The 24,774-nt window shown below is 49.3% G+C and overlaps 4 protein-coding genes across 4 annotated transcripts; 2 read left to right on the top strand and 2 right to left on the bottom strand.

Moving 5' to 3' along the window:
* The first annotated feature begins 501 nt into the window (after nucleotides 1-501).
* F5B22DRAFT_623588 (RNB domain-containing protein) lies at nucleotides 502-4,151 on the top strand. The gene is made up of 2 exons (XM_047976075.1): nucleotides 502-1,043; nucleotides 1,117-4,151. Exons 1-2 carry the CDS (start codon nucleotides 857-859, stop codon nucleotides 3,879-3,881), a joined length of 2,952 nt encoding a protein of 983 aa, XP_047826688.1. The 5' UTR covers nucleotides 502-856; the 3' UTR covers nucleotides 3,882-4,151.
* F5B22DRAFT_623586 (DNA replication regulator SLD3-domain-containing protein) lies at nucleotides 4,152-8,340 on the bottom strand. Its single transcript, XM_047976074.1, has 6 exons — nucleotides 8,076-8,340; nucleotides 7,466-8,028; nucleotides 6,668-7,390; nucleotides 5,869-6,620; nucleotides 5,268-5,809; nucleotides 4,152-5,214 (listed from the first exon to the last, which is right to left on the bottom strand). Exons 2-6 carry the CDS (start codon nucleotides 7,811-7,813, stop codon nucleotides 4,511-4,513), a joined length of 3,069 nt encoding a protein of 1,022 aa, XP_047826687.1. The 5' UTR covers nucleotides 7,814-8,028; nucleotides 8,076-8,340; the 3' UTR covers nucleotides 4,152-4,510.
* Nucleotides 8,341-9,634: 1,294 nt separating this feature from the next.
* Nucleotides 9,635-13,818, top strand: F5B22DRAFT_650699 (uncharacterized protein; the record flags this gene model as incomplete). Its single annotated transcript, XM_047979354.1, has 2 exons — nucleotides 9,635-13,181; nucleotides 13,235-13,818. The coding sequence occupies 2 exons, from the start codon at nucleotides 9,635-9,637 to the stop codon at nucleotides 13,816-13,818; spliced, it is 4,131 nt and encodes a 1,376-aa protein (XP_047826686.1).
* A 1,681-nt stretch (nucleotides 13,819-15,499) lies between these two features.
* F5B22DRAFT_650698 (uncharacterized protein) lies at nucleotides 15,500-16,043 on the bottom strand (the record flags this gene model as incomplete). The annotated part of the gene is made up of 2 exons (XM_047979353.1): nucleotides 15,500-15,878; nucleotides 16,018-16,043. The coding sequence occupies 2 exons, from the start codon at nucleotides 16,041-16,043 to the stop codon at nucleotides 15,500-15,502; spliced, it is 405 nt and encodes a 134-aa protein (XP_047826685.1).
* Between the last annotated feature and the right edge of the window lie 8,731 nt (nucleotides 16,044-24,774).

The raw sequence follows: 24,774 nt of genomic DNA, 5'->3' as shown, positions 1-24,774 counted from the left end.
TCAACGATGAAATACACATAGCGTAGACAACAGATATATGTGCGTGCGTACCTGATGCTGTAAATAGCCTATCAATTCGGCCTTGTCTGACCTGATCCCGGATCGCGGAGATTTTTTTTTTTTTCTCTTTGAGAATGCCAGCGAATAGAGGCTTTTGTAATCCAGTGATTTGGCTTCCAACCGTTTTGCATGATGGCGGACAGCAGCCGCGACGATGCGCTGAAACCTGGCCGTTATTGCCTAGGTAAGTACCTATAGTGACAGGGTCTGACAGGGTAGGTACATGCAGATGCACTACTGGTACGCTGCGTAGTGCACAGTAGCACGGAGCGCACAGACCAATGCGGGCCGTTGGCGGCTGGCGCTGCGACACCATTAGACGACTGTGGGGCTCACAGCAGACTCACAGCAACCCGCGGCAGATTCCAAACAGGCGCCCGTCAGACGACAGACAGCGCGTCTCAGTCCCACATCTATAGGATAGGTACTTTCGTGCCGCTGATTTGTCCAAACTACCGCTATCAGTATATTTTTGACGCTATCAAGGTACAGGCTACAGGTACCTAGGCTGACCCGATCCGCCGTCTACGTCAAAACTCTGAATTGCATACGGCGGCGCATCCATATCGAATCCAACTAAGTGGTTTCATCGCCGTCATCAAGCTGGCCAGGTAGTCATCGCCACTCTACAAGCTGGCAGGTTGAGGGCAATTGAGCGCCAGAGCCGTGAAATCATCTTAAGTAGCTCCTCAGTGGGTGCGGGAAACGTTGAGTTAGAGGCAGGAACAGACTGAGAGAGAAAGGCGCATACAAGATCTAATACGACGGCACCCGACGATTACAACTTAATTCCAAGATGACGAGTCTCAAGAGATCCGTAAATACAGAGTCCAGCCTCTCTAGCAAGGTCTATGTGAGATCCACCAAAAGCGGCAAGGTTCAGAAGATCGTCCGGGAGGTCTACTTGAGGCAAGACATTCCTTGCTCTTCGCGGCTCTGCTCCAAATGCCTTGCTTCTGCTCCTAGAAGTGCTGCTGGCCTTAGTACGCTCACCTCCCTTCATTTGCCTTCTCGTTGGCCAAGGTCCAAGCTCACAATGACTGACTTGTATCACAGTGGCTCCTTTTGTCCTCTCGGATAAGCCCGCAGGTACCAAGGCATTCCCACAGGGTCATTACCTCGTTCCAGACACAAATGCCTTGCTTAATGCGATGGATTTGTTTGAGCAAGGCTCAGCCTTCTTTGACGTCATTATTTTACAGACTGTTCTTGAAGAGCTGCGGAACAGGTCCCTGCCGTTGTATAACCGCCTCATTGGGCTAACCAAGAGCCAAGAGAAGCGGTTCTACGTGTTTTTCAACGAATTCCGATTAGAAACATATGTAAATCGCGAGCCAGATGAGACAATCAATGACCGCAATGACCGCGCTGTGCGGCACGCGGTCAAATGGTACAATAACCATCTCGGCCAAACCACCTCCAAGGATATACCAGTCACAGTTATGTTATCTGATGATAGAGGTAATCTGGAAAAGGCAAAACAAGAAGAAGTTCCTGCTATCAAGCTGCGCGACTACGTCTCGGGTTTGAAGGACGCCGAAAGATTATTAGACATGATTGCCGAGTCACAGGAACGTGTCGCTTCCATAAACAAGAAGCCCGAATTCATTTACCCCGACTACTTTAGCTTGTCTAAAATGATGACAGGAATCAAGAGCGGCATGTTACATCAGGGAATATACAATGTTTCACCATACAACTATCTCGAGGGCTCAATCAAAGTACCCGCCTTCCCAAAACCCCTCCTAATCCTGGGCAGAGACAACATCAACCGTTCTGTGGATGGAGACGTAGTAGTGGTTGAAGTGCTGCCGCAAGATCAGTGGAAGGAGCCCTCTACAAAGATTATTGAAGAGGAAACTATTACAAAGAACGAGAATGCCGATAATGATGAGGATGCGGCAGATGTTGTAACAGACAAGGAAAGGCGTGCTCTCCAGGAACAAGTGAAAAAAACCCAAGGCTTGACTACCGAAGGAAGGCCACAGCCGACTGCCAAGGTCGTCGGCGTCATCAAACGGAACTGGCGCCAGTATGTTGGTCATGTAGACCCATCATCGGTTAGTCAAACGGCAAAGCAAGGTAGGAAGCAAGAAAGCGTATTTCTTATTCCAATGGATAAGAAAATCCCCAAAATTCGGATACGGACACGGCAGGCTGGTGAACTCCTCGGAAAGCGAATTTTAGTAACCATTGATTCTTGGGATCGTGAATCGAGGCACCCTGTTGGTCACTTTGTCCGCTCGCTGGGCGAACTGGAGACCAAAGCCGCAGAAACCGAGGCCTTGTTACTGGAGTATGATGTGCAATACCGTCCATTCCCTAAAACCGTTTTGGATTGTTTACCCAAGGAGGGCCACGACTGGAAAGTTCCTGCAAGCACAGACGATCCAGGCTGGAAAGACCGACAAGATTTAAGGGGTCTTCTCATCTGCAGTATCGACCCAGTCGGTTGCCAGGATATTGACGATGCCCTGCATGCCAGGCCACTACCAAACGGAAACTATGAAGTGGGAGTCCACATCGCCGACGTTTCCCATTTCGTCAAGCCCGCCAATGCCATGGACACCGAAGCTAGCATAAGGGGTACAACTGTCTACCTGGTCGATAAGCGAATTGACATGCTTCCAATGCTTCTTGGTACTGACCTGTGCTCCCTGAAACCCTATGTGGAGCGCTATGCTTTCTCTGTATTATGGGAGCTGAGCCCTTCTGCAGATATTGTAGACGTGCGATTCACCAAATCCGTCATAAAGTCGCGTGAGGCGTTCAGCTACGAACAGGCTCAGTTGCGGATCGATGATGCGTCGCAGCAAGATGATCTCACAAACGGTATGCGAACTCTGCTCATGCTCTCCAAAAAGCTGAAACAGAAGCGTATGGATGCTGGCGCGCTAAGTCTCTCGTCACCCGAGGTCAAGGTGCAGATGGAATCCGAAACTTCGGATCCCATTGATGTCAAGACCAAGGAACTGCTCGACACAAACTCGCTCGTCGAAGAGTTCATGTTGCTCGCCAACATCAGCGTGGCGCGCAAGATCTATGAGGCATTTCCACAGACGGCGATCCTACGGCGCCACGCGGCACCACCAAAGACCAACTTCGACGAGCTCGCGAACCAGCTGAAGGTGAAGCGCGGGCTAGAGCTCCGCTTCGACTCGTCGAAAGCGCTCGCCGACTCTCTTGATGCCTGCGCCGACCCTTCCGAGCCCTTCTTCAACATCCTTGTCCGTATCATGGCGACGCGCTGCATGATGAGCGCCGAGTACTTCTGCGCCGGCACGCAGGCGTACCCCGAGTTCCGTCACTACGGTCTTGCCTCGGAGATCTACACGCACTTCACTAGCCCGATTCGGCGGTATGCCGACCTCGTCGCGCACCGGCAGCTCGCGGCGGCCATCGACTACGAGGCGATGCACCCAGCGGTCCGCGCGCGGGGGCGCCTCGAGGCCATCTGCAAGAACATCAACGTGCGCCACCGTAACGCGCAGCTCGCGGGGCGCGCCTCCATCGCGTACTACGTCGGCCAGTCCCTCAAGGGCCGCGTCGCCGAGGAAGACGCCTTCGTCATGCGCATCTTCAGCAACGGCTTCGTCGTGCTCGTGCCGCGCTTCGGCATCGAGGGCCTCATCCGCCTGCGCGACCTCGCGGACCCGGAGCCCGAGACCGTCTTCGACCCGGAGACCTACGTCCTCAAGATGAGCGGGAGCTACGAGGGCGCCGTCGAGCTGTTCCAGAAGGTCCGCGTGCGTATCCGCGATGTCAAGGACGAGAGCACGGGGAAACGAGGCGCCAAGATGGAGCTTGTTCGGGCTGCGTGAGGAGTAGAGGGTAGGAGCGGTTACTCTGTAGACCTTTATTTAGGCTAGTACCTCTAGACAATGAACGGAAGAAACCGATGTCGGTGACAGACAACGCCTACAGTAGTGCGCGACGTTCAGGATATGATGCATAGGCAGTTAGCTGTGCGTGTGTGCCATATACCCTAGAAACCCAACCATACACGTAATAGATCGTATTATGATATATCGGGTGTCAGCGGTTTAACTTCAATTAATTCATATACACCGAGATAGATAGCCAAGCAAGGAAGCAAGCAAGTGTCCAGAGACCAAGCCACCAAATTATTTTATCTTCTAACCATGCTAAGTAAACAAATATTGTAGCCCCTTGAACCCTCAACTCCTTTCATTCGCTATCGGCGAATATGCGAGGAGACATGCAAATATTTATATCCTCTTTAGAAACCCTGCTTGAAACGTCCAAAGCCCCTTTCCATGCTTGCCGTGCTAATGCCGTAAATGCTCGATTCGTAGCGCTTCATCACTCGTGTTTTCTCATGCTGATAATCTATGAACCCTCGCCTCCTCATTTCTTCGCAATTCCATTAATTTTTGGCTCTTCTCTTATGGTTTGCGATGATCTTTCGTATATAAATCCACATGATCGACTATGCTAGATCGTCGTAATCGTCGTCCCACCCTAATCGCTCAAATATAGTCATCTTCTTACCCTTTTTGTTTTCGACGTTATCCTTGGCGTTGTTGTTTGTCTTATTCATATTTATAGATACATCATCGCCGTTACTCAGCATCCTTTTCTTCAGAGGGGTTATAGTAACATAATGGTCCAGTGAAGCAATGGAGTTGTTCTGTAACAGCTTTACGGGCGTCTCGGTCAAGACATTAGCTTCACCCGGAGATTGGGGCATTTCGATACCACTGTCTCTATGCCCTAATGTAGCAGGTCTAGATTTGGCCGCAAAGATCGGTTGGGGAAATTTTCGGGACATTACGGGCGATGATGCCAGGACGAGCCCTTCATCAGGCTGAGGTGCAGAGAGGGAGTTGCAGGCAAAGGCAGTTGTTTTTGCAGGTGTCGCTATGATATGATCCGCCGGCAATGTTGTAACGAGCACTGACTGTGCTGCTGGCTCACTTCCAAAAGCTGCTTCCCGACTCCGCTTCCTGGGCGCTGATGATGGTACCATTGACGAAGATGGTAGAATCTGCTCCTCTTCTATCACATTGAATCGTTGCGACATTGATGACTGCGAGTCACGCTCCTTTGCCAAGATATCATGGAACCGGGATCCAATTGGTGTTGCTTTAACAACATTCTGGAATCTGTTGTACTGTGTTGGTTTCCTAGATTCTTCGGAAATGATTAGCTGCTATGCTATTTTGTATATAACTGACTTAACTTACTTCTGAGTTGTGATAGACTTGTAACGGTCCGCCTCTCATCTGCCTCGGCCATGGCTTTCCCAACACTCTCTCTGTTCGGTCGCCTTAATGTGGAGATAGCAGACTGCAGTTCTGCTTTTACGAAAGCATCTCTTTTCTGCTTGTTCTCCGCTCTGCGCTTAGCAGCCATCGGGTCAGTATACGACGAATGTTGACCTTGCGATGTGCTCGCATCCGCTTTTGGTATGCTCGCCAAGGATAACGGCTCGCTCGCTTCTCGCTTCAATAAGGGTATGGTTGGTGTGCTTGCGGATCGCATCAAAGCGATTGCTCCGCTCGGACCGCGAGACATGCTTCGACGATTCCTTTCCGTCTCTTTAGAAAGAAAACTTTCAAGGTTCCGGGTGGATTTCGAAAGTAACGGACGCTTTGCTACGCCACCGGGTTTGGATTTCGCCTTGGGCGTTACGTCAGTTTTACGAGCTGATTTGGGAGGCATCATTACCGGGCCGCCGAGCTTCTTGTTAATTGAGTCACATTGTTCGGGAAGCCTTGCTGAGAAGCTTTTGATTACAAGTTAGCCACTAGTACTGTACATAATGATAAGATCTACCCTACTCACAATGGCACGATGATATCGACGCAGAAATCTTTGAGAGGATCAGAGGTGGACTTGGAAGATCTTCGTGAATCTGGTCTGGAGCCAGCTTGAGACTCATTTATATTGATTTCATCCAACGCTGTAGAATGCCAAATACATAGTCGATCGGCATGCACATCGAGGAGAAATGGAAGGTTGTGTTTATTTCGTTTCTTGGGCGGAAGGTCTTTGGGCGAATCTAAGGGCTCTCCCACAGGAGGCATGCCTGGGAGCTGCGACTCATTCGTGCTTTCCCGAGTCACCATGGGCTCTAAGGAGAGGATCTCTAGAATTATTATCATCTGTAGCTGCGTTTCTCGAGACCGTAACATGGATGTCTGCAGTTTGGTATCTTGTTGTTCGGTGGACTTTGTAGTCGACGACTCTTCATCGTCATTAGGGGAAGGCTTATGGACGGCCCACCATCTTCGGACATGTCCATCTTCATCAGGGTACAAACCATCCTTTCCAATCTTCATCTTCTTAGCTTTTCTTTTCCTTGGTTTGCTTTTCCCTTGTTCTTGCTCCACCTCAGAATCTTCGATAACCGCCTTCATTTCTGACTGGATTCCTGGGACTGCCTCGCGGTATTTCTTGTCAATTTGAGCCGTTGTCATAATCAAGCCTTTGAGGAACTCCACTAGATCACTCATTTCTAATGTGGAGTCGCAATCTAGATGAAAAGCAGCACGCGCTCGAGATAGCGGCCCTTTGGCGAAGTATGCTAAAGACCCCTGGATTTTGTTAGTAGCAGAAACACGTAGTACAAGTCCAGCCATACCATTGAATGATACAGAGCTTCAAAATACTGATTTCGAATGTTGTCAAAGAGACCCTCAGCAGTGGGAATATCGAGTGTCTCGTCCTGATCATGTGACGCATCAATACGCGTCTCTGTACCTAGCTTTTGAGTAGAGTCGCCAGGGGCTGGTACATCGTGGATTCTTGCTACGCTGTCTACATCAGCTGTACCGCCTCTTTGAATAGGTGTAGGCGGTCTCAAATCTCCAGCTTGGGACACTGCAGATATAGACCGGGATCTTGTTGGTTTTTTGACAAGAGACTGAATAGCTTCTATGGCAAGGCGCCTCTTCTTGTTGGTGTGGGATATTTGAGGGGTCGTCAGGGGTGCTTGTGCCACTGGTGCTAGGGGCAGTAGTGGCTGTTGCCGTATCAAGGCTGGACAGGAGACAGTGGCCAGCTCACTAAGCTGTTCAAGATCAACCCAGGAACCCAAGTGACACAGAGCATACAGAGCACTGGCCTGGCGTTCAATGGCATAGACACTTCTGTTGCTCTCAAGTCGAGCGATCAAAACAACTGGTCGGTTGCCCATGCGACTTTCGAGTTCTAAAATCCTGACATTGGCCTCGAAGGAGGCTGAAGACTCGAAGCTCCCATACGGTGAAGAGAGATCTAAGAATGAGAGACGGAGGTGTTCGCGCGGTAGAAGCATCAATGGTTGGAGACTACGAGGTTTAATGGTGAGTTTTGGAGGATGCGGCTAGAGGAGGATCAGCCGGTTGACTCGAAGAGAAGTATATATGCCGAGGAACAATTGGAACAGTTGGCTGCTGACCTTGATGACGATCAACGGACGAAGGAGTTCCTGCATGGCTGGGGAATCACCGAGTTTTGACCTGCTGGTTTCGCATGGCGAGCTTGTGATTTTACTGCCATGACGAAAAGGAGAGTCGGTGCAGGAAGACGCAATCGCCAGCGGCAGACGCGACGCGTCTGAATCCTGCACACTTGTAGACATGTGAATTAGAGACTGAGAGATACGCCATGTACGTAGAAACAATACCAGTAAAAGAAAAAAAGAAAGAAACCGCCGAACGATGTTGATTAAAGTCCCGGGAGAGCAACAGGTAGACAAATGAAGCGATATACTGTAGGTACTCGATATTATCTCCCATACACACATAGGTATGTAGATACCTACCTTTGGTACATGGATTGATTGATTAGCGCGCTGTTCTGTACTGGCACGAAGTGATTATAGCTGGGGTAGGTACCTTCCTTCAGTAAACCCGCTAGAAGGTACCTCATAAAATTCTTATCTATGACTTCACGCGTCCAGTCTTCCCAAAGCGCGTTGAGGGGCACATGTTCCTTATGTAAGTGCAAGTCCGCATGTACCTAAGTACTGTAAGTTATACTTAGTATGCTTTGAATCCCTTGCTTACCTAACCTAAATAGACAGAGTAGGTAGGGCATATGAGAATACCCATGTAGGCAGTTGGGCTAGACCTGAATGTACTTATGTACCTACTCGCCTACAGCTTCACCTCACTCTCTGCTCGCTCACCCTGTTTCTTAGCTCTGCTGGCCAAGCTGACCAGTCCACGCCCCAACGGATGGCGTAGGTATACCGATGTATGTAAGTATGGAGTATTAAATAATATATATTTACATGTCACAGCATTTTAAAGTTAAGTATATGCAGGTGGCGGCAAACCTAAGTACACTAGGTACCTTTGAAAATGACCGGGACCAAACAATTGGGCCAACTTGCCACTGAAATTGCCCCCACAGCGGTGATGATGCATTGCGGAGTTCTTAGTCCGGCCAGCCAGGGTGCCACAGGTTCAGCATAGAGGTACTATTACTATCTAAGGTAGGCGAGTAGGTACATACTTAGCTAGATAGACCATATAGATAAAAACGTACGATTCCTTTCTTTACGAATCTCTGCGTTAGCGACTACCTACCTACATACATAGGTAGTATAGGGAGCACAAGTCATTACCTACCTCCTATCTAGGTGCCTAGATATACATACAGTACAGGTAGTAAACGCCGTGACTCGCGTATGGAAGCGCCTAGTAGTGTAATTATACTAACCACTTCCTGCTCCCTACGTTACTATGTACTCATGTTCATCAGGCACCTTATGCATGAGAGGAGAATTCCGAATTATATGCGATAACTGCACAGTATGAAAATTATCGATGAATTACGTCCTTCCCCCACGATCACGATCAAGCTCCAAGCCTCATAGGGAAGCCACGGTAGCTTCGACCAATCATAGCCCTAGACTTCAGCGCAGACTTGCAGCATTATACGGTGTCAATACAGTGCGAATAATTTATCCATGATCTATTCTCAGACTACCTAATCTGGTAGATATCTCTTAGCCTCTCTGCCCGACATATGTAGGTACTTACTTATTTGGTGTCTGCTTGGTATCTGCTTGGATTTTCTAGGTACGCCCTACATGCGCCGTACATAAAACTTTACGACATTGTCCATCCCGCTGGCGATCGCTGAAGATTGTTAAATCTACTACCCCGGGTCAGTACTACTACGGTCAGCCAGTTCGTCCTTTCCTGGCCAGAGCCTGAGCCTGGTGGTGCCCGCCACCACCACTTACTACCTAGGTATCTACCTACTTACCTTATCTATTCCTTCTGTTATTTCTATTCCATCTTCCTTTCACGTCCCATGTATATACTGCCTTTTCTCACAAGGGAAAAGGGCATCCAGTTCTGAGACAACTGTTCTAGCAGTCAGTCCGAGAACCACGTCTATGTCTCGTCCAACGCTTTGAGCCGCTACCCGTACCTTTGTCGCATTGATATACCGCTATTGATATTGTTGTTGTCCGAGCTTGCCTGGATGACAGCGAGGTCTTTTGGTGACCACCGGACTCTGCCTTTGCGCCGGCGACAGCCTCGGCTTCGACTACGGCTTGGGCCTTAGCGACAGCTCCAGCTAGTCTAAGGCCATCGTAGGCTCCGTAAACATGTCTACCGAAACGTCTCCCCGTGCTGTGCGATTTTTTCATGGCGAAGCCGACGGCGTTCCAGACAAGCTCAAGCATCCGCGCCTCAACGCGATCCCCACCGATTCCGACGCTGAGGCTTCGGGCTCTGGCTCCGGCTCCGGCTCGTCTGTTTATTCCGTGCCCGACCCCGCCGATCTCGAGCGCGACGACGAGGTAGCTGCCCTGGGGCCCTACAGAGATGATGCGCTTTCTGCCTCGATGGTGTCGTTGGCGCCCAACTCGGTTGCCAACAACCCCAGCCGCCAGCGAGCCTCGGGTGCCGATGCTTCAACGACGAGTCCTACCACCAATGGCGTCAGTACTCGACCTATCCAACGTCCACACGTTGCCCGCACTCCTTCCAACACATATGCCCCGCAACGAGTGCCACAACCAAGCTTCATTTCCACCCGATCTGCTTCCCGTCGCCGTGACCCTGTCGACAAGTTCCGTGACCAAGAGCCCGCATATCTGCGCATGATGCGCCAGGAGCCGCCACCGAGCAGTTACTTCGATCCGCAGACGCCCAGTGTTGACTACTCGGATGAAGAGTCGGAGGGAGAGACCCCTTCGTCTGAGGGTGTCTTTGAGAATCAATTCAATGACGAGACCATCATGTTCCAAAGTCTGATAGACGATACCCAGCCCACGGAAGATGACTTGAGAAATCCTGCCAATCGCGAGCGGCTGGAATGGCATGGAATGCTAGCTGCAGTATTGACAGGAGATGTTGTGAAGCAAGAGAAGCGACGATTATTGGGTTCTTCCGAATTCCAAACCGCCAAGACTGCCCACAAGGCTGATTTGTGGTTTGGTGTCAGATCACAGGCAACTGGCCGGTCCTACACTATTCAACGAAAAATGATTGAGGATGCCCGGGCTAATCTCAACCGACTTATCGATGAAATTACCCGCTTCGAAGTTCAAGGCGAAACTGAAGCAGGCAAACCTGCCATTGAACAGATTGCAGACACTGTGAAGAAGATTGAGAAATGCGAGAGTCTATATCCATCCTGGAAGGCTTTGGGAGAAAAGCATCCTGCCGCTTCGTCTGCAGCCTTCCAGGAAGCTTGCGATGCTGTTCTATCATGGCACAATACGAACACGATGATTAACACTGAGCTTTCTATCCTGAAAAAATGGGTGGGTAACGATGAGCTGGATTTTCACAAGAAAACCGTGCAATCCCCCAGCACGAATAGCCTCAATAACGAGACATCGTTCTTAGACCGGCTGTTGAAGGAAGATGGTCTGACATCACTCCACGACGATAGTGATGAGGACACCAAGCAGGAACTTGCCAAGAAAACGAAAACCTTGATAAGGAGGAGCATGCTTTCGCCCATTTCGAACATTATAAAGAAAGCCAAAGCGACCCTGATCATGAACTCAGCGGCCTTCCACAAGCGACATCTACCACCATATATCGAAGAAATTCTTACTTTGATCAGTTTTCCCTCTCGACTGATCGAAGAAGTCATAAGCATGAGGCTCGTCTATGCGCGCAAGATGAGAGAGACGACACAGCAGACGCCCATTCTTCAGGATCAAATGCTCTCACAATTTGAGTTGCTTTTGAAATTGGCAATTCGCATCAAGCAAGAGACCCTCGCGATTTCGCAACCTGAGGCTGGGTGGCAGTTACCTCCGTGTATCGACGAGTCGTTCGATCAAGTTGTGTTGGACGCTTTGAAGTACTACTTCAAGCTGCTGAACTGGAAGTTGAGTAGAAACAAGAATACCTTCAAAGAGGCCGAGATCCTGTCTCAAGAGTGGGAGTTCGCGAATGAGATCGGCCAGTACCTCCAGGGAGGTGACGTTGAAGTTGCTGAGCAATTCAGTAATCTCACGTACAAAGTACTCAGCCGGCTGAGCCAGACATTCGAGCGTGAGCTTCAAAGAAAGCCCAAAGAGAGCACGGATGACATGAGCAAGAGATACATGCAAATGCTAGACTCCGTTCGTGTCCGACAAAGAATGTTACAACGATTTTCAAGACTACTGAGCGACCATTATGAGAATGTATCAGATTTGAGTATTTCTTTGGATGCTGAAGACATGCAGTACTTCTATGAACGTCTTTCCGTCACAGGCCATTTTCTTGTCGATGAGTTTGATGGCATACAGATCGTTGCCTCGCCCACCCTCATCGATCAACCCGAGAAAATTCGATCTATTTTGCGGACCTGCTTACATGGACAGACGCCGGAAGATCCAGACGATCCCTATGTATTAATCCTTCGCCCCGAAAATTATCTTGGATGGTACGGCAACCGAAGTATTCAATCACTCAACCTCGACTCAACCGACCTGAAGCTTGGCCAGCTACGCTTGTTCGCTGACGGCTCCCAAGCTCGTCTAACCCATGTGAGAAATGTGTTCTTGGAGAGGATAGATATGCATTTAGATCTTGTCGTGGAAGCCCGCTCGAATCTCCACAAGGTCAACACGAGATTATTTGAGATTAGGAAAGTGGGCTTTAAATTGTCCAATACGTTCATGGATAGCGTGGCAATTATTCGAAAGCAGACGCAGGGTATGGACTGCCATGAACTTATTCAGACATGCTTCGTATTTGCCACCGAGTTCGGGAGAAGGTCACTCTTGTACATGGACAGCAACCGCCGTCAAATGAACAATATCAAACTTACTAAGCTCGGTTTAGACTGGGTGAGCTTTATCTGCGATGATTGCAAAGTTACAGATCGCAAATCATTCAGATGGGCAGTGCCCGCTTTGGAATTTACGATGAGCATGACGACAGGTCGACATATATTAGCCTTGGGTGAGGACGAATACGCCAGACTACGCGCCAAAGTGTCCGGCTGCATGTCTCTCCTCATCTCTCACTTTGATATTTTGGGTGCGAAATCGAATCAGGCAGCGCAGTCGGAGCGGGAACGTATCGAAGCAATTGTTGGAAAGTTCCGAAAATTCGATAAGAACAGACACATTGATGACGAGGAGGCTTCAAGGCTAATACAGGATCAGCGCCTGGGAAAGATTGACGAGATTGATAATATGCAGAGAGAGGTCGTTGCCGAAAGGCAAGGTCTAGGAAGAGTCTTGGAAGTTTCTAACGAGGTCGATCGATCTTTGGCTTACCTATCTTCGTCTGCTACGAACGTCACGATAAGGTGGCAACAGGGTCATTTCGTCGGCGGCGGGACCTTTGGAAGCGTTTACGCTGCTATGAATCTTGACAATGGACAGCTGATGGCGGTCAAGGAAATACGGCTTCAAGACCCCAAGTTGATCCCACAAATCGTAGGGGCCATCAGAGATGAGATGCGCGTTCTAGAGGTCCTAGACCACCCAAATGTGGTATCTTATTACGGTATCGAAGTTCATCGTGACCGCGTGTACATTTTCATGGAGTTTTGTTCGGGCGGTTCGCTGGCTGGCCTACTAGAACACGGCCGTATCGAAGACGAACAGGTCGTCATGGTGTACGCCTTACAACTTTTGGAGGGTTTAGCTTATTTGCACCACAGTGGCATTGCTCATCGTGATATCAAGCCAGAGAGTGAGTAATCCATATTTACCTGATGAACAGCTTGAGCGCTAACGGCCCATTAGATATTCTCCTGGATCACAATGGCGTTATCAAATACGTCGACTTTGGGGCCGCCAAGGTTATTGCACGTCACGGGCGCACATTCGCCGGGGCTGCCACCGCGACCAGACCCGACAAGTCAATGACGGGCACGCCCATGTATATGTCACCTGAAATCATCACGGGAAATAAAGACAAATCCATAGCGCATTCCAAGGAGGAGGAGAAGAGGCTCATGGGAGCGGTCGATATATGGTCATTAGGATGTGTCATTCTCGAAATGGTTACAGGGCGACGGCCGTGGTCGAACCTTGACAACGAATGGGCCATTATGTATAACATCGCCCAAGGCAACCCTCCACAGCTGCCAGACTCAAGCCAGCTGAGCCCACAGGGCATCGATTTCCTCAAGCGCTGCTTTGTCCGAGAGCCGATAAAGCGAGCAAGTGCAGTAGAGCTTCTCGCTCACGACTGGATAATGGCAATCCGCAATCAAGTCATTGATGAACCTTCAACACCTAGCGATAGCAGTGGATCCGCTCAGAACACACCGCACCCTACCTCGGCAGAAAGCAAGACAAGCGCTGGGTTTGACGGGTTTCATTAGGGATATTCGCCGTTTGAACCAGTACCTGTTGCTCTTGTAGCCCCGAACGAGGATTCAACAACCTTTCCTTCGCTACCTTTAGATAGCATTCAAGGAGTTGCGACTACGCCACATGAACCAAGCACAACGCAGATTCAGCCAGTTACTGTTACGACAGGACTGATACACGCAGCACAAGAGTCTGCCAGGAGAGCAGAAGCCAGAGAGAACAGTATCAGAAGAGCGAGAGCCGAGTCTGAGTCTGCAGCCCATCTATGCAGGACAGATCAAGATGCGATTGATGACTTAGAGCTTGAGTTTGGGCCGCGCTCCTCATAACAAATGTGAACGTCGAAGGAGCCAACTGCTTCGCGGGAAAAATACACAGTTGTTCATATGATCCTTCTGTCCCTGCTACTATGAAACCTACAAGAAATGCATACTTTGGGACAGGAGTACCTATATTTACGGCAATGAAGTCTAACGGTCGCAGTCAATCAACATCTCACGAAGAGAAAGAAGAGCATCCAGGCTACTACTGTCATGCCATCGACAAAGACCTCTAGTTTCTGCCAGTAACACAACTCAATTCATCCATTTCCTGAAAGCTTGATTTTTTGGTTGCATATAGTTAGCCCACCCTTTTTTCACTTGTTATACGGCCTGGGCCGTCTGTCTCGATATGGGGTGAATGAATGAAGTGTGTATGTATGTATGTACTTATGTATGTATAAGAATGAGGAAGCTAGGGCATGGAAAAGAGTAAACGAAGCGAAACGACGCAACCCCTCTTGCTAGTTGGTTGGCCGGAATGGTTAAACAACAGCAAACGTATATCCATCTACCCTAAGCAATTATCTACTAATTAATTATGTAATTACTTTATATTCTTAAGGTTTTGGACTGCCTTGCTTGTATCTATTAGAGAGACAGCTAGGTCGCGCGTTGGTCATATCCTCATTCTCGATAAGCATAGCTGATGTTCGAATGAAGAGGTGGGAGGAACTGGTACGCATTATAATTTGAAATAGTAGAGCGTGGCAACGCAGCATGGTAGATGAGATGAACACGCGGGTTTGTATACGCCGTGAGCATGAACGCTTTAGTATTCGGGCTACCTATTGTGCATTCTCTCTGGTGTAGCTATGTCTTGAGCTACCCACCTATCCATCTCATCTGAAGTTGGCCACAGGTTGCGCCAAAGCTCAACTGGCCTTTAGTATATCATCATCCATGCTCTCTTCTTGTTAAGTACCTAGTCCTGTACATATCTCTGTAATGTGCTGTTTTTGATTCTATTTTGTGTCTGGTCATTATCGAATCCGGGGCTCTTCAAGATACATTCTCTCTATGTCATGAGGCTAAGACAAGGCCTGACGATCCTGACACTATAGTCCTGTATACTTAGGTGTTACCTTGTCTACCTGGATATAGGTCACATGCTGTCACAAATCAAGAATACTCACACTGCGTATCTATGTAGGTATGGAAAATCTGAATGATAGCTGCCGAACAGATCTATAAACCCTTCACCAGAAACAGGTTTTCATTGACTCTCATAAGAGAGGTATGGTTAGATTGTCTTCTTGGCACGCACTATCGTTACTTTCCGTTACGAGAGAGGAAATAATTTCGTTACTTGGTTGAAAGATGAGATTAGTCTTTGTGATATACTATTCCCTCGTGCATTCATCATTTGAGGTCACTCGGGTTTGGTCGTAATATTGGGATTTTGGACTGGTTGTCTTTTCCTCCGCCCCTTATAGCGCGGGTTATAAGTGTCGCTGCGAAAGCGGAGTTCCTTACATTTCTGACATATATCTCCGGCGACCTGGCCATTCAGTGTCCGCGCCGGGTTGCGCGACTTCGGAAAATTTCCGGACGCGGTCAAGTCATATACGTGGAACTGCGCTGTACCACTGGAAATTTTCTTGGGTGCCGATGCCTTGTATTCTGAGATCCGTCGAATGTTGCATTCGGTATTTGACACCCGTGTGAGAGAGGATGTAATGTTTGTGGCGATCGGCCCATGGCAAGATTGTCCTAAGCTAGGGAGGATCAGGTGGACAACGTGAATACCCCTGGATCCAGCGATTCACTACGAATGGATGGTAAGAATGACATCTTTATCTCCTAGATAACCTTTCAGGATGAAGACTACGATGTCGCGTCCCGTGGAGGTCAATCTCACCACCACCACATCCAGATACGCGGTCTTACGCAGCTTTGAGCCACATCGAACTCATTACCGAACTATCCAAACAGAGATAAAATTCCGACACGCATGGTCACATGGCTTGGGGGTACTTGGTCCGGACGAGGCTATCTTCATCTAGTCAGATATTGACTGTCTTAGACCGAGATAACTGCGATATACATGTAGTCATCCAGTTATCTGTCCAAGTTGATGTGAGGTGATCCATGTTCGATCCCTGGGAGTGAGCAGAGCACTGCGCCAACGCTCGGACAGAGAAATGCGAAAGTGTGAATATGAGTAAGTATGCAATTAGTCTTCCTGTATGTGTATGGTACGACTAGCCTTGCCAGACGAGCATGGCGATGGGCAACCTTCACATATCCCGGCGGGCGGCGGATGCCACATAGCAATGCCTCCGTATCCTTGAAAAGTCAGTCATCCCTTATCATGTTAGTCATCAGCCCGTCATCCGCAGAGATGCATAAGGTGACGTACATATCTTTCTGAATGTTCTTGCGCCGTGGGTATCGACATCCTCCTCTAAGGTTGAGATTCCAACAACAACAACAACTGCTCAGGATTATGGCAGATAGAGGCGAGTGCGGACAATGCATGCAGTCAGCTAGCTCTCAGCTGACTTCCATGTGCTCCCCTTAGTTGGGCCCAAACTTTCAGCTCCGGGGCTCACCATCATCTTCTTCGCATGAACGACTCTAGGTCTTACCAAGGCGCTCTAGTCATGGGGATTCATTCACGGAGTCTTTACGACCAGTGTTAGAGAATGCCGAGTGTGAAACGGCGATTACCAACTGGTTGTACACCATCCGGCAAGTTGTGAACTTTTATCCACACACTTCCTTAATCATCGGGCTATAGAAGCTGGATGTCGAGGCTGGAATATGGCATGCAGGATAAACCGAGGCTTGCCTCCTCCCGAGCTCGGGTGTGGTTGCACTCTGCTCAGCTGCTGTCTTCAGACAAGCTTCGCCTCGACGCACTTCTTGATATCCACGCGTAGATCATGTAGTTTTTGGTATGTGCTTCTAGGCGGTTTGCCAGAAAGGGCGAGCAGCTTGCATAGGCGACTCATTTCTTTGCCCGCCTTGGTCCTTTGTCTCCCGGCATCGTGGTTATCAGCCAGACGTATTGCCTCAATCGTAACGCAACCTAAAGCATGTATGATTTCTTCTTCCTGGTTTGCTTTTTCTCCACGTGGTCGTAGATTTCAAGGCTAGGAGAGAATGGCCCGGACCTATGGGTCCTGACGTATATGCAGCCTTCGGCGCGTGGTTTCGAAAAACGCCAGGCGGCGTAGTGAGACGCTGCGGCATGGGAATTGGCTCATCTGGGGACCCTGAGCTGATACTGTTGGATTACGCCAGGCGATTCATTATGGGAATAGCATATACGTATCGGTACAGACGGCATCGATGGAGAAGTCTCGGGATAGATAGGTGGCGAAAGGCCCGGAGAGTTGATGGGAAAGCGGCACCTGCTCACCGTGGGTTTATGCATAAACTCACTGGTAAAAGTGATATGACAAGTCAAGTGATATGGCTTCAGCCCCGCTCTGAAAAGTACCATGATGCTGTGATCGCGGAATACTAGCTACGAGCCGAAGAGACTCATTCACATGCCCGGCTGAGGGCTAGATTCTGAGCCGAGACACGTACAAGGCTGCTGTCTCGGGCGTTCGACGTGGTACGGTAGTGACTACGAACTATACTATCTAATTTGCCTCTCAGACATACGTGCATGAGCGGCAGCGAACGAGGCTTGAGACATCAGTGTTTTAGAATTCGGACGAGAACATAACAGGCTTGCGATGGCCTAAGCAAAGCTTAAGCCGTCTGTTGCCGCCCGCTGACATGCTTATGCGTGAGACACACTTGTGACGCCGAATTGTTATGCGCAGTATGGAATATGTTGGTAATATCCAGTGTTGCGCAGAGTGTGCTACGGCCGAGAGGGCTTGGCTTGAAGCTCGGCTTATGCTACCAACCGTCGAGCCACGATATCTTCGATCTGCAAGGAACAAAAACGTGGTCTCGGACAAGCGGGGTCTTGGGGCAATCTGACAATGGATGATGGGTGGATGGAGGTCCCGCACAGAAAGATAAGAGAGCTGTGTTACCAACAGGACGAGGCTGTGTACAGATTATCACAAGTTATAAGGCATGTTGGTTTTATGCGTAGAGAAAAAATCACAGCATCGCCTGCCTAGACATTATTTTTCTCTGCCGTTGTGGTGAACTGCCCGTGCGATAGGTGCTCGTCCAAAAGCCCATACTCACATCTACATCCAGTGACCAGCCGGTAGGTATTGCTTACATAGTAACTATGAGGGGGTGGCCTTCGACATTTGCCTAATCTCTGAAGGATCACCAACGACTCCGAACTATTCGAGTGCCCGCATTTGTGGCGCCCACACTTCCCCCAAATCCCCATCTCATATCCCTCACGTCACCAAATGCTGGTTCGGCTGACTTGCATTTACTAAACTAGCCAAAACAGAAATAAATCCCATTCTGCCACTTACGGCAGAGATCATCCCGATACTCGATGAGGCGAAGGGAATACTAGTGTTGGGTAACTCGGGCAGTGATGAAGGAGTTAGCTCGAAGCCCGAGAACAAGTCTAGAGGGGCATTCTTTTTGCCTATGTATGTTCTACTTCTTGCCTGGCTAGGATTACTGCAAGCAATATATATATCAGAGGGGCGATGGCGTACAGTACCCCGCATAGTAGTTGGGGCCAAGAATAGCTGGGGAGGTCTATTGGCATAACGAAGTGCACGGATGAGAGCGTCACAGTGGACTGACGTTGCACTGCTGAAGCGAAGGCAATCAGCGGCTCTGAGAGCTTGCTGGATGGCCGATATTTTTGGATAGACGCTGTTAGTCTGAGGATAATCGTATTATGTGGTCGGAGGATCAGGGCAAAGACACGCCACGTGCGGAAAGCGTCGTGTTGGTTATAAGTATGTATAGCCATCAATTGTGACTCACCGCGGATCACTCGATTAGCAATTCGGGAGCCTAGTACCCCTTGACATTGTGTTACGCAATACGAGACCTTAATATTCTGTACTAAGTTGTTATCGAATTACATCTGATTAAGTATCCGCAATTGTGTTTGAAGAGCTAATATAAGGATGTGTGCTACGTTGGTCATATGGGAATTCCGCAAGGGAGTGTTTACCGTTGGTTCGGGCTGAGGGTAGGCAGTGCGGCTTTCTGACCATGCTTGAAATAGTGGGTTCACGATGACTGAGAAAGAATTGTATATGATGAGATATACTTCAAGTGCTGACCACATATGTATTCGGTGTGTATCATCTTGATTCTTGACGACGCTATCACTAGTGTAGACAGAACACCGGTAGCGAGCTTAGATCATATAGCAATTCTAAAACTTTTGATTAAGAAATCTCGTTTACGCACTGCTAGCATGGGGTTGTAAGCAGAGCTTCACACTACGGTAGAGCTCTAAGTAAGCCCTCTTATTGTGTCCTGATCAGATGGTCTATTCATGTCCTACAGGATGAGACTAGAGAAATAGTGCTAACACTCTCAGTCAGACCTAGGGCAGAAGTAGGAAAGACGAGATCCGACAAGCTGGTTTGGGAATTAAGTGCGCGTTTATAGGACTGGGGGAGTGTTTGATGACATCGAAAAGGCTGTGATCTACAATATTGCTCACGATCCTTCTATCATCGACGAAGGATGTCATTCAGATTCATCGCCTCGCAACACTAACTAACATGGTGTCGGGGCGCGGTCGCTTACTCTACACACAAGCACCTTCTAATCTCCATCATACAATAGACTAACCAGACATGCACTACCGCGTTCGAACTCCTAGGGCGCATAGTCAGGGGTATATACTGGTACCCTGGTCCCTGGTTGAAAGAAGAGCCAGGTTGTATGCCTGTCGCCAAACACTGGACGATCCAATGAGAGCAGAAAGCCGTCACAGAAAACCTCCGAAGCTGTGGAACAGCGCCCGTTTTTCTGTTTCAAGAATTCCTGCTAAGTAAGTAGTTAAAACGTTCCCCAGCATAATCATAATCATCGTCATCATCGAAGGTCATCAGGATATGAGAGACGGAGAGAGCGAGTCGCGAGTGAATTCCAACGACGCGCGTCGCCAATGCTGCGCTTCTCCAATTTCGTGCGGGAGCGCACGCAGACAGCTGCACTGAGCGATGCTCCCACACGCAAATGCATGTGGGCTGGCTGTATTGGCACGAATGCGAACACTTCCGCCTCTTTGCATATCGCGACGGCTTCATCCGGGCGTCTATGTAAAGGAAGTTACATCGCATCTAGAAGGGCAATAAGACAAATTTTAACACTAAGCGCCCACGTGCACAAACGGGCTGGGGGGGCTTTTGGGGTAAGTAGTAGTAGGTGAGCTTTTAGACACTTCGTTTGGCCCTTCGATGTCCTCTCGAACGCTCATGCGATGCCTAGCTATAGTTAAAGTAGGTATGTCGATCAGGAGAGAGAGAGAGAGAAAGAGAAAGCCACCCTACCCCCTCATGTCAACACATCTGACCAAGAAATACTCCTGTACAAGTAGGATTTCACGATGATCGGTACTGAGTGAAAAGCCGTTATTGGGACGCTACTCAAGCGTTAGAGACTAGGGGGTGGAGGTAGCGTAGGTTTTAATCAACTTTGGTCGGGGGCGTGACCCTCGTCACAGACTAGGTAGCCCATCTTGTTTCCGCACACACCGCCATTCGACGCATCGAGATGACAAAAAAGGGTATCGGATTGATTGCAGTGTAGCATCACCCCCAACCCATCCCGCCATTATGCCGCCACCATCTGAGAATCCTGAGCTGTTGAGCCACAGACTGTATCCGTGAGGAACTCGGCAATCCGGCTGATGATACGCATGGATATACCGTATTGTAGCTGGTGTAAACGGATTCACAAGACACAGGCTGAAAACGCCTCCTTCTCCTGTTATAACAAGAATTATTACCTCCTGCCATACCTGTACACATACTAGCAGCTACCTAAGTTCACTTGGATATTGGAGGACACCTAGTCATGTAGCTTATAGTAGGCAGTAGTGTACATGTAATAGTACCGGTATTGTACATCTGAGCCGGGATTGAATGCCATTTGCCATTCATGATTAGAACTGTTGCAGATGGCTGAGCCGAGCCCCGATCTAGACCGGTGACCAGGCTCGCGATTGACCGCCTCGATCCGATCAGGATTTATGATCAATCAAGACACCTATTATAGAACACACAGAAGGGCAAGAAAGGAACAAAATGTTGGTCCACAGCCTGATTTTGTCGTCGTTCTAGAAGGACAGAAAAATTTGAGAGGGGCTGCGGATGGGGATTCAAACTTGGGGGCCAATGAGAGTCGTACACGACGGTCACCCTGCGTTTCATGGCCTTGCGCGCGGAACGCCTGTGAGCCTCTTGTTCCTCGATTGCATGGACATAGCCATGGCGAGGAATAAGGCAGGGCCGCTGCTGTGCTCCGTTCCCGAACCAGGGGGCGCTTGTCATCGGTGTTGAAGAGGCGGCCAATGGGGAAATAAGATCGCTAGGTCCTTCATCACATTCACACATCACAAATGCACAAATTCTGCAACTAGGCACACTAGTCAGGGCTGGAAGGATGTTGTGTGGATGGCGCGCACGACACGACGATACTGGAGGAGGAGGAGGAGTTAGGTATTGTGCAGCGTCATGCTCAACTTGACTTGGCCGTGCATGTTTCGCTCCGCTCCGCATCCTGATTTGAGAAGGGCACTCGGCCGGTTCGGCTCACGCCATATGACTGGCCCGATCGATCGCTGGAGGGCAACGGCATAAGTGGTTGCATGAGTGTGTAGCGGACATGATATTATTATAGGTAATATAATATAATAATGCCACAGAGCTGCCCTATACCAGCTGTCTGTTTCTACTCTACCTACCTAGTGTACTTTACACGTTTTGGTATACTACAGCACGATATACTTAGTATGTAGGTAAGCGTGCGTGCATTGTATCTGGCCACGATGCTGCCATAAGTATGCGACCAAGCAGGCTCGGACTCCGTAGCTCATAGAGAGGTTACATACCCATGTTATGCCGACCGCGCCCGGCTAAGGGGGCCGGATTATTCAAATACCTAGGTACATGACATCTGTTCATCTGTCTGTATGTAGTGTTCAGCAGACGAAACAAGTGAAGCAGGCGAGCGGTATTCGATAAACATGGACGATAATGCTGTCGTCTGTGGTGCTCATACCTAGGCCCCCATCGCCGTGATACACACTACGTAAGTCCAGGTGCAAAGCTGGGTATAGACGGGTATGAAAGGAGGGATTTAATGACTTTTTGGGTACCTACCACGGCTCTGCACGGGATTACTCATCCCTGCCTGACATCCACATCGCCAGGCACAAGTGCAGACAGGGGTCGAAGGCCAAAGTCGGTTGCGCGAGAATGATTCGTTCGTGCCTGGATTTGTGGGCTCGATCGGGTTAGGAATCTCGCAAGCCCCCTAGCACAAAAGTTCTATACCATCCAGTCTTAAGTAAACCATCAACTATGCAGACCTGTGATGATAGTGGTGGTGGTGGTGTCGTACCTACAGTAGTGCGCGTATTGAGTAGATGCTTACTTACAGTACAGTACTTACAGCAGTGGTCAGATCTGGGCGACCTGCCTTTTGCGATCTGGGTCGCGATAGGTGGTCGCGAACCATGGCCGCCGAACACATGGCACCTCTCGTGTCAAGATTTTGACTGGCGACCTGATTGCGATTGTTGGGCACGCCTTGGCAGGCCGGCCAGGGCACTGTAGTGTACCGGTACCGTATGTGAATATCGGAGCTCACGAGCTTGAAAGGAGAAGAGTCGGCGGTGTGTGCCTCCAGCCATCGGTTATTCCCTCCCTTCCCCTGAGATGGTGAACGGTAATTGCTTAGGCTAGGTAGGTTCACTATTGCCAATTGCACGGAACCCTTACTACGGGCGATGATACATTACACTACGCAATGCGGTTATCATTTCGCGTGTGTCTTTCGTTTCGTTCATGAGACGGCACAACAAATGGGGAATGGGGGCCGTTTCCGTGCGTTGAGAGTCAGCCTCGGACTGCGACGGTGCCAGAGCCGACCGTCGAATCACCTCATTCATCTACTATACTTGATGCCGGCTGTCAAACTAGGTATGGTAAAACCACATGGTGACTCGAGAGTAGCAGGATGCATACCTACCTAGGTATGTCAGGTAAGCAAGTAAATATGCCTCTTTGGTTCTGTCGTGTAATGTGTAGATACATGAAGACTACATTCCTAACCACATATTGAAGCCGTCGTCGTCATACTAACCATCATGGGTTTTTCTCACCAGCAGCAAGTCCTACATGCTGCATACGACTCTACGTCCACTACCTATGTAGGTAGTCCTACGAAGTAAGTCGACTGCATACCTGCTCAACTTCCCATTCCCAACAGCAAACTTACTTACTTAGAAGATGCAACACGGCTAGACGCAGACAAACCCTGGTCCAGAGGCTTGGGCTACGCTAGTTTCGTTTTCAGTCCCCACGACGGATCACGCCACAGGGATCGCCAGTGAACGACCCCATCGTGGTTTGTGCACCAGAAACGGTGGTTAGTCTGTGTCTCCATCTCTGTCTGCTCTGTTCAGTATTAAGTATCTGGTCTCTCGCTGGTCCATCTTCTGCTCCACAGACTGGCTGGTTTACTTAGTGTACAGTAGCGTGCCTGGTGAGGTGGCCCAATCAGGGAAACGGATGAAGTCGTGGACACCTTTTCCCATCAGTAAGTACTTAGTTATATTTCGCGGCCGTTATGAAGGGGTTGGTTCCCACGTAACCTGGTAGAGTAAAAATTCGTCTTATCCACTAGACTACCTATTCTAGCTGCCGCATAATTTCTACATACCTACTATGTATGAATAGTGAGTGACGGCTCAAGTATACCAGCGCACACACACGTGTACAACTACTGTGTACGGAGTTATTCCCTTGTTCTATCTAGATGCCAAGCAAGTGAAGATGAAGAAGGTGTCTTATCAAGATGGGGGAAAATTACAAGGAACCTTGTCTTTGCCCAGGGGGGGCTAATTACCATTATTATCCCAATAAATAAATCAATTCACTACTTACTTACAGTAAGATCTCTTCTGACCGCTACATACTTAGCAGTACGTCGTCGGCCCCTTTGTTCAAATTGCAGGTAGGTAGGTAACAACAGTACTGTAGGCAGAACATGGTCTACCATGCCTGTTTTGCTCGGTTCCTGACCGATTAGCTCGCCAGCTCTTTGGCTGCATATTTGCGCATATCTGTAGGCAAACGAAACGTGTGGCGCGGGATCAGCAGCGATGTGCACCTGTTTCTTCACGCTACACCATCCCAGAGACCATCCTGACCACTTGAATACAACACAAATATCGTACAGATAACCTGCAGCTGCATCGTGCCCCCATACCATCTGCATGCCCAGCCCAGCCAAGGTCCACCACACTGACCGAACAGCTCCCAAAGCTGGTGTACCTACGAGTATCCCTGACCCATTATGTACCCGTCTGCTAGATACTTGCTAGCGTAGAGGGGCGTAGAGACCTGCGGAGCAGATCGTTACGTCGAACTGCGTCCGTCCCCTAACAGCCGCCGTACAGTGTGGTTGTGTTATGGTGGTGGTGTTGGTGGTGGTGGTGGGAGCTGTGCTCGTTTGCCCGGCTCTCATAAATTCGCTACTCGGCCATCCTGCCGGGCTTCCCTGTTC

Source organism: Xylaria bambusicola, assembly GCF_022495145.1.
Source record: "Xylaria bambusicola strain CBS 139988 unplaced genomic scaffold F5B22scaffold_57, whole genome shotgun sequence".
Classification (NCBI taxonomy): Eukaryota; Fungi; Ascomycota; class Sordariomycetes; order Xylariales; family Xylariaceae; genus Xylaria; species Xylaria bambusicola.
This window is presented reverse-complemented; position numbering and strand designations above follow the sequence as displayed.